This window comes from Musca autumnalis, unplaced genomic scaffold (genome assembly GCF_047663935.1).
Source record: "Musca autumnalis isolate F117 unplaced genomic scaffold, ASM4766393v1 scaffold_2, whole genome shotgun sequence".
Taxonomy (NCBI): Eukaryota; Metazoa; Arthropoda; class Insecta; order Diptera; family Muscidae; genus Musca; species Musca autumnalis.
In genome coordinates this window covers 227564881-227581506 of record NW_027411755.1, presented here as the reverse complement: position 1 = coordinate 227581506, position 16626 = coordinate 227564881, and the positions used below count along the sequence as shown (strand labels likewise).

At 34.9% G+C, this 16626-nt stretch overlaps 1 protein-coding gene across 1 annotated transcript in view; it reads right to left on the bottom strand.

The window, feature by feature from the left end:
* Positions 1-16626, bottom strand: part of LOC141395312 (pancreatic lipase-related protein 2) — a 55886-nt gene that overhangs the window by 3126 nt on the left and 36134 nt on the right. Inside the window, exons 3-4 of the mRNA XM_073970971.1 lie at positions 7875-8582; positions 7649-7817 (exon numbers count right to left, since the gene is read on the bottom strand). Coding sequence (XP_073827072.1) covers positions 7649-7817; positions 7875-8582 — 877 coding nt within the window. The remainder of the gene's footprint in view (positions 1-7648; positions 7818-7874; positions 8583-16626) is intronic.

Genomic DNA, 16626 nt, shown 5'->3' with positions numbered 1-16626 from the left:
ATTCGTACCATCATAAGAAATACTAATATCAGTATGATTATTACTGGAAAAATATAATGCTTTAGTTTTGCTGGGATTAACTCTAAGGTTATTCCTCAACATCCAAGACACTAACATATCCATCACAAGGTCTATTTTGGAATGAGCAACTTGAGAATACCGAGTGTCACCTTTGAAAAGCATCTGTATATCATCAGCATATGCATAGAGCGAGCACCAACCACTTAGCTTAGGAAAAAGATCATTCATAAAAATGATGAAAAGTAGTGGACCCAAGACAGAGCCTTGTGGGACTCCACTCACAACTGGCAACATGCCACTGTATCTGCCACCAACGCAAACAATTTGGCTCCGATCCATCAAATATGACCGAAGCAGAGAACATGCACTATCAGAGAACTTATAGATGGAACCAATTTTACTCAACAACAATGAATGGTCTACTCTATCAAACGCCTTTTCTAGGTCCAACGAGAGTAAAACAGAGAACTTGGTGCTAGAACAACTGCCACGAATAGAATCCGTCAAACCTAAAAGTAATGAGGTCGTACTCCTATTTTTCCGAAAACCACATTGAGCATCATTCAACAACTTATTAGAGTCCAAATACAACAGAATCTGCATTTTTATGACATGTTCTACTACTTTAGATAAGATTGGAAGCATTGAAATAGGGCGAAAATCATTAGAACGTGATCCTTTCTTCCTGATTGGAACAATTTTCGATATCTTCCAATCATCTGGATAAACTGAAGTTATCAAAATTGTATTCACAATATGCAAAAAATGGCGGGAGAGAAACGGGTAAACTTTTCTAAGAAATTTCAAAGAAAACCCATCTAACCCCGATGCATTGGATTTAACCATAAAAAACGCTTTATCTAATTCCAAAATGTCAATACAACGAAAAGAAAACCCTTCCCTACCAAAAGCCTGAAATTGACGCACTCTATCAGACACAGGTAGCTGATTACGAAAAAACATTTGATTCAAATCATCGGCATTAAGGTCACAATGATAAGAATCGGTGTCCAACAACCCCTTAGATTTTACAAACCCCCAAAAATCCCTAGAATTAGAAATATTTTTAAATAAGCTAGAGTGGACCTCCATTCTTACTTTTCTAATCATCGACTTTGCCCTATTTCTTGCCTTACAATAGTTTCTCCAGTTCAAGGCAGTCTTGTCCAGTAAATACGCCTTAAAAGCTAAATCTCTAATAGAAACAAGATACGTAATCCGAGAATCACTAAACCAATCATCATTCTGATACGTCACCTTTCTTCTCTTAATAGGAAAAATGGAATGCAAAGACGCGAGGCATTGCACAAAAAAATCCCACTGAACATTTACATTATTAGTTGAATATAACATTGAAAAATCACACGAGAGAACAGCATCCCGTATATCCTCAGAACTCACAGCATCAAAATCCGTAAACTCAAAATATTGGTCAACCGAATGTTGATTTAAACTCAATGAAATAAAAATGACCGCATGGTCAGAAATGCCAGGACAAAAAAATTGTTTCGATAACTGGACATCAGACATGTTAGAAACCAAAAAATAGTCCAATAATGACGTGGAACTGTGGGGAACGCTAAAGTGGGTTGGCAAACAATTGTGAACAATAGAAAGATTTAACCTCGTACAAATATCGCTACAACGCACCGAAGAGGAAACATTGAAAAGATCTGTATTGAAATCACCCATGATGATAATATCAGAATATTTAACTACCAAATCAGAAATTTCCTCTTCGAAGGCAGTTAAGTCCCCGTGAGGAAGGTAAACGACACCAACCAAGACTTTACGAGAACCAAGTGACAATTCCACAAAAAGACATTCTGCTGTGCTACACCCAGAACTCTTATACACGACTTTAAAAGCAATTGACTTCGAGATAAACAACGCAACACCACCGCCCCTTTGATTAAGGCGGTCATTTCTAGAACAGGAGTAGCCGGAAATTGAGATTTTTTTAGATGAGACTTCTGGCTTGACCCACGTCTCAGTAACACCAATAATATTTACAAGACTGGATTCAAATATATTACGTATTTCAGAAAGTTTTGTGGTCCTAGAAGACAAATTAAAGCTTCTGCAATTGAAATGAGCCAGATTTAAATTATTTTTAGAAAGTGCACTTAAAGTGGAATGCAAAAAAGAGCTATTGCTGACGGTATTGCCTAAATTAGTTAAATTCATAAATTCACAATGCAAAATCGAAAAATTAAAAAAAAAACATGACTATACGACAGGAATCTCTAAATTTGGAAATAATTCTGCACACTCCTGTGCATTCAAAACCCTAGATGGAGCATCAGGGAATGAAAGGAGAACACTTGGATCATCACCATTCCTCAGAACATATTTAGTAATACGCCCTTGCTGGCGAAGTTTCCGACACCGATACACCAAGTTAGCAGCAGGGGATGTTAAATGATCATTCAGGTACAGGCGAGAATTAGTTTCACTGTTCAATACCTCACGCAAAAATATGGAACTATGACGGGAATACTTTGCCATTATCATGTCTCTAACATGTACAGAATTAAATTTAGCCAGGACAGATTTTCCATTGTTAATGTAACAACAGTGGTGAACATCCTTATAATCAATGTTAACTCCACACACTCTGGCAATCTTAACGATTGGCTCGCGCAGGTTTTTTATAGCCCGAGGAAGTCCATTAATGAGAATATCACTCCTATTAATCCTTCTCTCAAACACAAGATTGTGACGCTCTATAGCTAATAGCCTTTCATCAAGGATCTGCTGCATACCCAATAACCTTCTTTCGTAAGTGCACAGGTCCTCCTTCATCTCCTGAATGTGTGACATAATCTCAGACCGATAAGCATTGACCATATCACGCAAAAGCACTTGAAAATCCACCATACATTTTTGCACATGTTCATCAATTAACCTCCTCATGGAAGCAGCAAGGTCATCAAACATCTTCTTATTCAACTCCTCAATAGACGAAGTAACCTTGGCAAAAAAACTATCAGAGAGAGGCATTGTAATATCTCTTGTATTCACGAGCACCTCTGACGTTTTTGAAACAGACGATGTTCCATCAATCGCACATTGCAGCGAACTATTCCCATCAGAAACTGAGATACTCGCAGGCTTGTCGATACCCTCACTACTGGCCACTAACGAACTAGCACCACCGTCTAATGTACTCAGACACGAATTCGCCACACTGCATTTAACAACATCATCACTCTTTTTGCCACATTTACCATTCATGTCAGAGGAAGTTCCACTTGTAGTAGACGACAAAACACCATTATTCAAAACCACATTCCCAACAGGTGTGTTGATAAGACTATGGTTCTTACGACTGTTAGTGGGCTTAGAAACAATTCGCTGACCACCACACGGAACAGCCCCAGTGGACAAAGCATTAGTACTTGAAATTTTAATATTTTTCCTAGAAGGTGCAGAGGAATGAGTAGAGTTGTCAACAGTGCCACGCCGGCCAGCTGGTACCACACACACACACCACAGCTGTCGCAAGTGTAATCCAAATATTTCATCTTTTTTAAGTCACAAACAGCCACGTTGATACATTTCGGATGAAATAAGTTGCTACATTTCCCACATCCAATACTGTTAACAGCACGGCTCATTGTTTTCATGCAAACCGGGCATTTCCAAGATCTCGTGTTATTCATGACTTCAATAATAAACAAATTAAACACTTGCACAAAAAACGGTAACACAAATGCGCAAGTATGTGTGAGTGTGTAGATAATTGTCAAAAACGAACAGCAAGCAGCCACAAATAAAAGCAATGTTCCAAAAGTAGATGAAAAACTCCAGTACTGGCAAAATACACCAAAAATCCGAATACTGCAACCAGAAAATTATTACAGCACACTACTCGGGTCCAAATTAATAAATTTAACTACTAAAAGTTCAGGTTTTAATTTAATTTTTCGAGGAGCACAATAAAAAAACTCAGCTGCTCATCACGACGTTGCCAGACAATCAAAAAATATTTTCCATAGGCCTGGATATTTTAAAAAATATTTACCAAAGGCGTGGATATTTTTAAAAATATTTTCCATAGGCCTGGATCTTTTAAAAAATATTTAGCATAGGCGTGGATATTTTTAAAAATATTTTCCATAGGCCTGGATATTTTAAAAAATATTTACCATAGGCGTGGATATTTTTAAAAATATTTTCCATAGGCGTGGTTATTTATAAAAATATTTTTAAAAATATTTCCATAGGCCTGGATATTTTTAAAAATATTTTCCATAGGCGTGGATATTTTTAAAAATATTTTCCATAGGCGTGGATATTTTTAAAAATATTTTCCATAGGCGTGGATATTTTTAAAAATATTTTCCATAGGCGTGGATATTTTTAAAAATATTTTCCATAGGCGTGGATATTTTTAAAAATATTTTCCATAGGCGTGGATATTTTTAAAAATATTTTCCATAGGCGTGGATATTGTTAAAAATATTTTCCATAGGCGTGGATATTGTTAAAAATATTTTCCATAGGCGTGGATATTTTTAAAAATATTTTCCATAGGCGTGGATATTTTTAAAAATATTTTCCATAGGCGTGGATATTTTTAAAAATATTTTCCATAGGCGTGGATATTTTTAAAAATATTTTCCATAGGCGTGGATATTTTTAAAAATATTTTCCATAGGCGTGGATATTTTTAAAAATATTTTCCATAGGCGTGGATATTTTTAAAAATATTTTCCATAGGCGTGGATATTTTTAAAAATATTTTCCATAGGCGTGGATATTTTTAAAAATATTTTCCATAGGCGTGGATATTTTTAAAAATATTTTCCATAGGCGTGGATATTTTTAAAAATATTTTCCATAGGCGTGGATATTTTTAAAAATATTTTCCATAGGCGTGGATATTTTTAGAAATATTTTCCATAGGCGTGGATATTTTTAAAAATATTTTCCATAGGCGTGGATATTTTTAAAAATATTTTCCATAGGCGTGGATATTTTTAAAAATATTTTCCATAGGCGTGGATATTTTTAAAAATATTTTCCATAGGCGTGGATATTTTTAAAAATATTTTCCATAGGCGTGGATATTTTTAAAAATATTTTCCATAGGCGTGGATATTTTTAAAAATATTTTCCATAGGCGTGGATATTTTTAAAAATATTTTCCATAGGCGTGGATATTTTTAAAAATATTTTCCATAGGCGTGGATATTTTTAAAAATATTTTCCATAGGCGTGGATATTTTTAAAAATATTTTCCATAGGCGTGGATATTTTTAAAAATATTTTCCATAGGCGTGGATATTTTTAAAAATATTTTCCATAGGCGTGGATATTTTTAAAAATATTTTCCATAGGCGTGGATATTTTTAAAAATATTTTCCATAGGCGTGGATATTTTTAAAAATATTTTCCATAGGCGTGGATATTTTTAAAAATATTTTCCATAGGCGTGGATATTTTTAAAAATATTTTCCATAGGCGTGGATATTTTTAAAAATATTTTCCATAGGCGTGGATATTTTTAAAAATATTTTCCATAGGCGTGGATATTTTTAAAAATATTTTCCATAGGCGTGGATATTTTTAAAAATATTTTCCATAGGCGTGGATATTTTTAAAAATATTTTCCATAGGCGTGGATATTTTTAAAAATATTTTCCATAGGCGTGGATATTTTTAAAAATATTTTCCATAGGCGTGGATATTTTTAAAAATATTTTCCATAGGCGTGGATATTTTTAAAAATATTTTCCATAGGCGTGGATATTTTTAAAAATATTTTCCATAGGCGTGGATATTTTTAAAAATATTTTCCATAGGCGTGGATATTTTTAAAAATATTTTCCATAGGCGTGGATATTTTTAAAAATATTTTCCATAGGCGTGGATATTTTTAAAAATATTTTCCATAGGCGTGGATATTTTTAAAAATATTTTCCATAGGCGTGGATATTTTTAAAAATATTTTCCATAGGCGTGGATATTTTTAAAAATATTTTCCATAGGCGTGGATATTTTTAAAAATATTTTCCATAGGCGTGGATATTTTTAAAAATATTTTCCATAGGCGTGGATATTTTTAAAAATATTTTCCATAGGCGTGGATATTTTTAAAAATATTTTCCATAGGCGTGGATATTTTTAAAAATATTTTCCATAGGCGTGGATATTTTTAAAAATATTTTCCATAGGCGTGGATATTTTTAAAAATATTTTCCATAGGCGTGGATATTTTTAAAAATATTTTCCATAGGCGTGGATATTTTTAAAAATATTTTCCATAGGCGTGGATATTTTTAAAAATATTTTCCATAGACGTGGATATTTTTAAAAATATTTTCCATAGGCGTGGATATTTTTAAAAATATTTTCCATAGGCGTGGATATTTTTAAAAATATTTTCCATAGGCGTGGATATTTTTAAAAATATTTTCCATAGGCGTGGATATTTTTAAAAATATTGTCCATAGGCCTGGGTATTTTAAAAAAATATTTTCCATAGGCGTGGATATTTTTAAAAATATTTTCCATAGGCGTGGATATTTTTAAAAATATTTTCCATAGGCGTGGATATTTTTAAAAATATTTTCCATAGGCGTGGATATTTTTAAAAATATTTTCCATAGGCGTGGATATTTTTAAAAATATTTTCCATAGGCGTGGATATTTTTAAAAATATTTTCCATAGACGTGGATATTTTTAAAAATATTTTCCATAGGCGTGGATATTTTTGAAAATATTTTCCATAGGCGTGGATATTTTTAAAAATATTTTCCATAGACGTGGATATTTTTAAAAATATTTTCCATAGGCGTGGATATTTTTAAAAATATTTTCCATAGGCGTGGATATTTTTAAAAATATTTTCCATAGGCGTGTATATTTTTAAAAATATTTTTCATAGGCGTGGATAATTTTAAAGATATTTTTCATAGGCGTGGATATTTTTAAAAAATATTTTCCATAGGTGTGGATATTTTTAAAATTATTTTCCATAGGCGTGGATAATTTTAAAAATATTTTCCATAGGCCTGGATATTTTTGAAAATATTTTCCATAGGCCTGGATATTTTTAAAAATATTTTCCATAGACGTGGATATTTTTAAAAATATTGTCCATAGGCCTGGGTATTTTAAAAAAATATTTTCCATAGGCGTGGATATTTTTAAAAATATTTTCCATAGGCGTGGAAATTTTTAAAAATATTTTCCATAGGCGTGAATATTTTTAAAAATATTTTCCATAGGCGTGGATATTTTTAAAAATATCTTCCATAGGCGTGGATATTTTTAAAAATATTGTCCATAGGCCTGGGTATTTTAAAAAAATATTTTCCATAGGCGTGGATATTTTTAAAAATATTTTCCATAAATATTTTAAATAATATAATATCTTTAGAGATCATCTGCCCATAGAAGACCTTTAGGAGGTCTTCTGCCCATAGAACCCCTTAAAGAGGTCTTCTGTAAATAGCAAACCTTTAGGAGTTCCTCTGTCCAAAGGAGATTTTTAAAAGGTCGTTTGTCCATAGAAGATCTTTCCGAGGTTTTCTGTCCATAGATTAATTAATTATTTAATTAATTTCCACTTCAGCCTATATCAGTTCGACTTCACACCCCTGAACTGAAACTTACTTGTGCGATACATGTTCACCCATTAGCACATATTCCGAATCCTTCGGTTCACACCAACCTATCAAATAGGTAAATAGATTGGGACAGGGACCAGCATAGAAGCCCTTCGTGGTTGTTATTGACTCTATGAAATAAGGTGTGACTTTGGTATGGTCACAGGCCAAGGTTTCTGAAATGAAACAACAAGAATTAACCACTAATCCAACAATAAAAATCCAAAACATACGAAAAATAGTTGGCGATCCCACACATGCCGGCTGCCGTGTACCACCATTAACATAGAAATCAGCATGACCGCTGGTATGCCATTGACCCAAAATACCAGCTCCCGTATGTAGAACATCAACAAAATGTGCATCGCTGGGATCCAAATCTTTGGAATTATTTGTTCCGGCATAAAAGAAAATCGTTGGATCCAATGCTGTAATACGTCCAATTTTACCCTCTTCCGGCCGCAGATAATTAGCCACCAATCCGGCTATGTGAGCACCAACACTATAACCAATAAAATGGATATCATCGGGACGTACACCTCTGGGATGTCTTAACAAATATTTCAACAATTGTGATATACACAAGCCACCGAAACGCGGTGCCCATTCCATTTGACTAAGACATGGTTCCTTTACCGCGCTGCCATAATCTACAATAATTATGTTATATTCACCAATTGTAAAGTAGGCTTTTCGTATATCTGGACTTGGACTGAGGTTACGGCCACCACCAAAACCATGTATCACAATCTTGGTCGGATGGCGGGGATTAAAATGTGTATAGTAGAGGGCATTGTCGTCCAACACATCTATAAACTCCGGCTCTTCTTGGGTCCTTCGGGTATACAAATAGAATTGGATTTTTGGATGGGGACACCGAAAGGGTTTCTCCAGACATGATTCGGTGACATAGACTTGGGTTTGATTTCGATCTTGGGTAGCTGTAAAGAGAGAATATGAAAAATGGTAAATGTTGGAGATATAAAAAATAGAGAAAAATTAGAGAAATGTCGTATTTAAGGAATAACTTGACACATCTTTTGCCACCATTCAAGTCCGACAATGCAATTAGAATTGGTGGTGTTGCAAAGCTGGAACAGTAGTACAAAGCAACTGCGGTTTGTATTTAAAATGAAACCAGTTTTCCTTCAGTTTTATTAAAGAATGTCCAGAATGTCAGCCAAAATATCCAAAATGTCACAACGCACGGAATTGCTCACTGAGCACTTAGGTGCTTACAGGCGGAATCGAGTACAAAAAACTATTGAGCTGTTGCTTAAATCATTAAATGTTATATTCGTCACATTTTTTTAATAAACTTCCTTAACTTCACAAAGTATTTCACATGCATAAAAGGAAACGGGTCCTGAATGTCTTGAACGGAACCTTCTGAGGAATAGATAAATAAGAGTGCTTAAAACAGATAACCTGCTTTCTGCTATTTGATGTATTTCAACTGCATTTATATTTCGATTTTACTGGAACCTGGGTTGGTACAGAACTGCTCAGAAAGGTCCTTTCCTTTTAAAACTAAATGCTGCGCATCAATTAAAGTCATCTTTCAAAGTTCTATGAGCCTTGCAAGGATACAGAAATCTAACTTATTGTCGACAAAACGATGGCATGTCTTGAGTCTTCTGCAGGATTTGCTGTTAGGTGAAGGGTTGGATTTAGCAGGTCCAAAACCTAAATAATTGGGTGACGTGGGGGATGAAAGATACCAAGCAACGGCCCGGACTGGCTTTATCTGGCAAATACCAGGACTTATATTGGTCCCTTTTTCATCTCAAGCGGATACTGACCTCCCCGTGGTGCTGCCTTTAACACCCGTCCAAGGTAATGAGCTAAGATGTGCCACGGGTTCTCCATAAAGAACGAAAAAACTTGGTTTTGGGTACAGTTTACGCACTGACAAATGTACTTGAAAATACAAGGCCGATATTGCCTGACGTCACAACAACACCTAAAGGTGTCTCACTGTGATACAGCTGTCATGACATAAGGCATGAGTTAGGTTGCGGATTTGTAGTTGGTCGGAGGTTAAAACGTCTGGTCTCCAGCTTCACCCCCGTGACAATTCGAATAAAAGCTAAATTTTTTGCATACATTTTATTTGAGCTCATCCTCCCCCTGAAGACAAGGACGAACAGACCAAAGATATATTTTACGATCACTTAGGAGAAATATATGACCGGTTTCCTGCCCATGACATTTAAATTTTTCTAGGTGATTTTAATGTCATAATTGGAAAGGCCCAACAGTGGGGAAATTCAGTCTCCACAGTGAAACATCTGACAATGGAATTAGGCTGATAGACTTCATAGTGGCAAAAAAACATGGTAGTTAGCAGTACCAGATTTAAGCATCTCCATATTCATAAGGGCACCTGGTTGTCTCCACACCAAAAAAAAAAAAAAAAAAAAAAACAAGAAATCAAATTGATCACTTTGGGATAGATGAAAGACATTCATAGAGCGTGTTGGATGTACGATCGTTCCGAGGAGCAACCAAAGGCTCGGACCTCTACCTTGTTGCGACAAAGGTCGTACCCTTCTAAACGTTGCAAATAAAGCACGAACATACACAACAGGTAAGTTGGACATCGGCAAGCTGTAGATAGCCACAGCCTATTCCATTTAACTAACCCAATTGCTTAATGAAAGCACTCCTCGTCCCGTTAACAGTTGCAAAGTATAGTCCACCCCATGAAAACAACCACTTGGATGCCACAGACCTCCACCACGAAACCCATGGTATGACCAGGAGTGTCCTGAGAAAAATAAGAATGAGAGAATGAGAGATAAATGCGGTATATAGGGTTATTTTGCAATCAGTAACAACGCTTAGCGCACGAGAGAGGTATGGGCAGAAAAGGATAGAGCAAAAACTTCTTTTCCGCAGGAAAAAGAGAGAAATGGAAAAACGGTAGTGTGAAAACATCGAGATGTACAGTAGCCAGAACGAAGCCCGAAAAATCTACCAAAGAGTGAAATATCAATCTGACACAGATAGTGTGCTCTGGATATGGAAAGACTGTTGGTAATCCAAACTAGCGAAGATGGTATATACATTAGGGTTATGACTTTTTAACAACCTCATATCCCTGTATCATATTTTGATGAGCTTTTACCTAAAATTAGATAAAAACTTAATTATAAAGTGCTTCGATAAAAAAAAGCTCACATACAAAAAGCTTTTAAATTTTTCATATATGAGCTTTTTTGAAAAAAAAATGAAGTCACTTTATGCATATATATAACTCAAAACAAGCTTTAAAGCCAATAATATATAATTAAACTGACATAAGCTTTTGTTTCTCACCAATTTTATCGCCATATCATTACATATATGTATATCATTTTATATCAATTATAACTTTATTCCATATATCATATCAATTGAAAACGGTTTGTGCGTGACCCTTTTCAATACTTACATGGAATAAAATTTATTTTAGTTATTAATATGCAAACGGCCATTCATTCGTGCAAAAGGAAATAATTTTTTGAGAATTTTTTTTCATTTTTAATAACTAAATGGAATGAATATTATCTTTGGCATAAATAGGCAAAAATGAATTCATTCTCGCTACAGGAAATCATTTTTGAAAAAAAAAAAACGTAAAAAAGTCATGACCCTAATATACATTCAATAAAGACATCAATAACCCAGCTGAAGAATAATAAGGCCGCAGAACCGGAGGCGACACGCTAATAAAGTGTATGCATCAACAAGAAAGAAGATAATAATGTGTACTCTAACTATAGGGGCGGGCATAAATCTCCTCCCTGTTGCTTATAACATAGTGTCAGGGATATTGTGTGGACAACTAAAACCTATGCTCAACGAAATAATTGACCATACCAATGTGGCTTTAGACCTGGCAAACCCACCATTGACCAGTTATTTACCTTGTGGTAAATATTGGAAAAGTTCCAAAAGATGCAGATAGACATTTACCATATTTTTGTTTATTATACAGCAGCCTTCGACAGCCTCTTGCGTTCAAAGGTATTCCAAGTCATGTCTGAATTTGGTATCCGCACAAAGCTCATTCGGCTTTTTACGAATACTCTAACAGATACTCGGTCCTCAGTTAAAATAGAAAAGAACCTCTCAGAAGAGTTCACTAATAAAAGAGGTTTCAGACAAGGATACAGCCTTTCGTGTAATCTCGTCAACATCCTGCTGGAAATGGTTACACTGTACAACATTTTTAAGGTAATCTTGTGTAAACAATTTGAGCTGAGGATTTTTGAAAGTACAGACCCAAATGACAAATACTATATTTGGGTTTTGTTGTGTCTGATCCAAGTTCGATTTTATGGCCCCATTTAAATAAAGTTAAATAAATATTGACTTTTTAAGATAAGGGCAAAAATAAAATATTTGGCGAAATAATTAACTCAAAATACAACATTTATTGTCTCAAATATTATAAAATATCGAAAATTTCCATAATTTTTATACATTTCGCACCATATTTCCAAAACCGAACATTTTTTCTGAATATTTTCTTTTGGAAAAATATTCGCTGGAATGTAATGTAAAATGCCTTTATCACGTTGTTTTCAGTACATTTTTGAACGATGATTTACCAATATGTCAATAATGTGGTGCAATCCAAAATGCGAGAATGAACTGTTGGTGTGAACTGTGTTTGAAATGCGTGTTGTAAAAGATGTGATGCAAAATACTGCTGAAACAACATGAAGTAAGCATTTTAGAGTTCAGAATATTTTGAAGAATTGCTGAGAACTTTATTTGGAACATTTTTGCAAAAGGCTACTTGTTTCAACTCCCAATAGTTTAGCCGATACTGACCAGAATTTCAGCAATTATGTACAATTTTCTATATTTTATCGATTTTGATGTCATAGATGGAGTTTTTCTTATGTGGCCTATTTAAAAGGTAAGTTCTACTAGTGTAGGGTTACAATATTGCCAAAGACAGCAAGGCCAAATTACTAATCGTTTCTGAGATATAGACCCAATAAATGCAAAAACCTGTGGTTTTAGTCCGGTTTAGATGATGCCATAAAATCCGAACTGGATCTGACATGTCAAAACCCACTAGGGTTTTTGTAGTATCGATATGTACTTTCAAAAAATAGATATTAGAACTTGTTTGCATTTTCAGTGTTGCATAGTGTTATACAAGGTTAAAAGAAAAGGCACAACATCCAACTTTAAAAGCAAAACCACCTGCCGACGGACAAAAGTAACACTTTACGAAACACTGATACGGTTCCAAAGCATGGGTACTTCTTTAAGCAGATAAGGCATTGCTGGTGTGTTTGAGGGAATACTCCAGACTTAAAGCAATCACGGAAAAAATCTTCGAAAGATCAACGGGCCAATATGGGTTGAAGGTGAATATCGACGTCATATGGACCACGGCTGTATCGACTATACAACGACATCATTATAGTTAAAAGTATCGAGATGCAACGATTACGTTAACTCGGCCATATCAGAAAAAGAGCGATGATGAACCCGCTAAAAGGGCGTACAAATACAGGCCTCATGACGATACAGGCATAACTGGAATCAAAGGCTTCGATGGTGTAAACAAAGGGAAGACGAGATCAAAAAACATGTTATTCCAAATTGGGAAAGTAAAGCAACAAATAGAGAGGAATGGAAGTCTTTGCTTCGTTCGGCTTATGGGACACATGTTCTGCAAAAGGCCCGCTAAGTAAGTTCCTTTTCTCTGGATACTGCTTGTTACCAGTCCCAGTGGTCACAAAGCTTCTTTGCAAAAAATTGTCGATCTAAGAATAGTTTCCATATATCGTAACTCCCAATTTTCCGTTTTTTTGGCTGAACTAAATTTCTCCACCAAAAATTGTCAACATAGGTCCATGTTTAAATATAGCCCCATATGACGATACCTCCCGATTTTTGTACCCCACATCACAATGTAGAAAGCGTATTATAAGTTTGTTATTTTCGAAAAAATCATGTAACACCGCGAAATATTTGTCGGAAACCCCCAATGTGGTATACCAAAATTCATATCTCCACGAGATAAAGCGATTTTGAGATGTGTGTTCATTCGTCCGTCCATTAAAAATTGCAACCAAACTACAAACCGAAATTATGGACCAATCTTCCCGAAATTTTGTGTGGAGGTCCGGCTCTAGAATGTCTATTCTGGCCTATTATTTTTAGTGATGATCGTAAAAAAGTATCAGTCGGCTTTGTCGACAGAGAAATACCCTCAGCCTGTGTGAATAGAAAGACTTTTTTCCCGAAAAAAACTTATTTATTTAAGGGGTTTTCCAAATTGTGGGCCTATAAGCCGACAAAAATATTTATTTGGATTAAAGCTTAAAAGTTTTGTGGGGGAGATACCTAAAGGAGTGGACGGACATCGTCCATTGTGGAAGTGGGTCTTATTATAAGAGTTATTCTCAATAAGTATGGTCTTACCTGTGAAAAATCTTGTACCATCATATAAGCGGCTTTGAGTGCCACATGTTGCAAGAAAAATCAAAACAATTCGAGATTCAATGGATCAAATCGGTTACTGCCTTCGAGAGTTATCATGCGCACCGTTTTAGCGAAAAGTTTGAGGGTTTGAGCATAAATGCTGAGGGTATAACATGTTTTTTCCTAATACGCATTTTAATTTTTTGAAGAAAATGGTCCGTCTGTCTATTATACAAGAAAGAACGTTTTGGAATCACATAAAATACATTTCATTTAAAAACAAGTAAAAATAACGAAAATCGGGATGTACTGTTCTATGGAGGCTATATTAAGGCCTGGACCTGTATTGACAAATTTCTGGGGAAAAGTTTTATAACCAAAACGAAGAATAAATACAAAATTTCAGCCATTTCCGTGGAATATTGAGGTCAAGACCTTCAAAATACCGAAAATCGGAATGTACTGTTCTACGGAGGTTATATTAAGGCGTGGATCCGAGAAATTTCTGGGAGAAAGTTGTATAAACCCAAAAACACTAAATACCAAATTTCAAATTTCGGGATGTCCCGTTATATGGGGGCTATACAAAGGCGTGGACCTGTACCGAAAAATTTCTGAGGGAAGAATGAAGACTAAATACAAAATTTCAGCCATTTTGGCGGAATATTGAGGCCAAAACTTTCAAAAAACCGGAAATAGGGAGATACTTTTCTATGAGGGCGTGGACCTATACCGACAAATTTCTGGGAAAAAGTTGTATGCCCTCAACGAAGACTAAGTACCAAACTTCGGTGTGATAATGAGGCTAAAACCTTCAAAATACCGAAAATCGGGTGGTACCGTTCCACTGTGGTCGAATTTGTATGGGAAGTGCGGCCAAAAATATTTCCTGTGCAGATATCAATACGAAATTTTCAGTAAAGGTTAATGTAGCAACACAAATAAAAATAAGCAAAAACATTCAACATAGGTCCAACTCAAGTATAGCCCCCATAGAACGGTACCCCCTAATTTCTGGCATTTTTGGCGTCTTGACCACATCTTTCAATGAAATTGTCTAAAATTTGGCTATCGGTTTTCCCTAGTGTTGGAAAACCTTCTTGCGAACAATTTTTGAATTGGGTCTACGTTTTGATAGGGTCCTCATAAAATGGTACCGCCCGATTTTCGAAATTTTTAAGGTTTTATAAAAATTAATAATTCGAAATGGCTGAAATGCCACTTAATCTTTGCTGGAGGTAGGCTACCCCCAGAAAATTATCTTTTGATGTAGTCCTCATAAATCGGTACCGCCCAAAACTCGGTATTTTTAGAGTTCTAGCCGTAATAATCAATCAAAATGGCTGAATTTTCCCAATTTTGTATTGAGGACCACATCTTGACATATCCCTCATATAACTGAACTGCACAATGTGTCTTCTATTTATTTAAAAAGCTGAAATGTTTCACCTGCACATTTTAAAAAATGACAAAAAATACCCTGAAAGGTATCCGTAGTATTTCGGGAACAAGTTCCCAAATAGCCCATTTGCAATACCAAATATACATATAAACATATATACATATAAGCTTCTATACCAATTCCAAAGCACTATCTTCAAAATTGCGAGCTGTATCTTGATTTCAAGAGACGGACAGGCGAACATGGTTACGTCAACTTAGAATTTTACCCTGATCAAGAATATATATACTTTATAGGGTTTCCGATGTATGTTTCCATGTGTTACAAACGGAATGACAAATTTAATTATACTCTCCATAATATGGTGGAGGCTCTAATAATGTCCAGAGGAAGTGGTGTAGGGTATTACATGGTCGGCCCCGCCTGACTATAGCCTTCTCATAGTTGTTAGTTTTATTGAGGATACTACTTGCACTAACATATTCTGATAACTGAGTGAGCGCCAAAAGTTTGGTTCGAATCCGTGCATTTGGACTCTAAAAAGGGCCTCGTCTCCATAACTGCCCCAGGAGTTATGACCCATGACCCCGAAAAAGGTTTACTTTTATATTTCTGAACTTGTTGCGAAATAGATTCTCTTTGCAGAGATCGAAATTAATAATTAATAATACAACAATTATTTTACTGATAGTGATATGCGGTAATACCCTGAATTTATTTTAACAATGTACATACATACATATGTATGTATAATGTGTCATATATTCCAGCACTGAAAATAAAATGCATATAATTGCCTATATTTCATTTCAGTGCTTGTTGCCAATGTTATATAATATCTGTCCGGTCAAACTTGTTGCAAGGAAACAACACTTGAATGTATTTTTCATGTGTCACTGCTTATCAAGCATAAATGCTTTTTCCGTATGTGGAAAATTTTATTTGAACAAAACAAAAACCAGGAGCGTAATACTGAAAACTCTTCTAGGGAATATTAAAACTAAACTTTATATGGCTACAGTATTTAATACTCAACTTGTGCTCATATCGACACCTCCAAATAATAGTATGCTAAGTCTAAAAAGTGAGTTTTGCAGGAGAAGCTCTCACAGTTTGGACATTTTTTTGAACTTCAGTACTATGCTAAG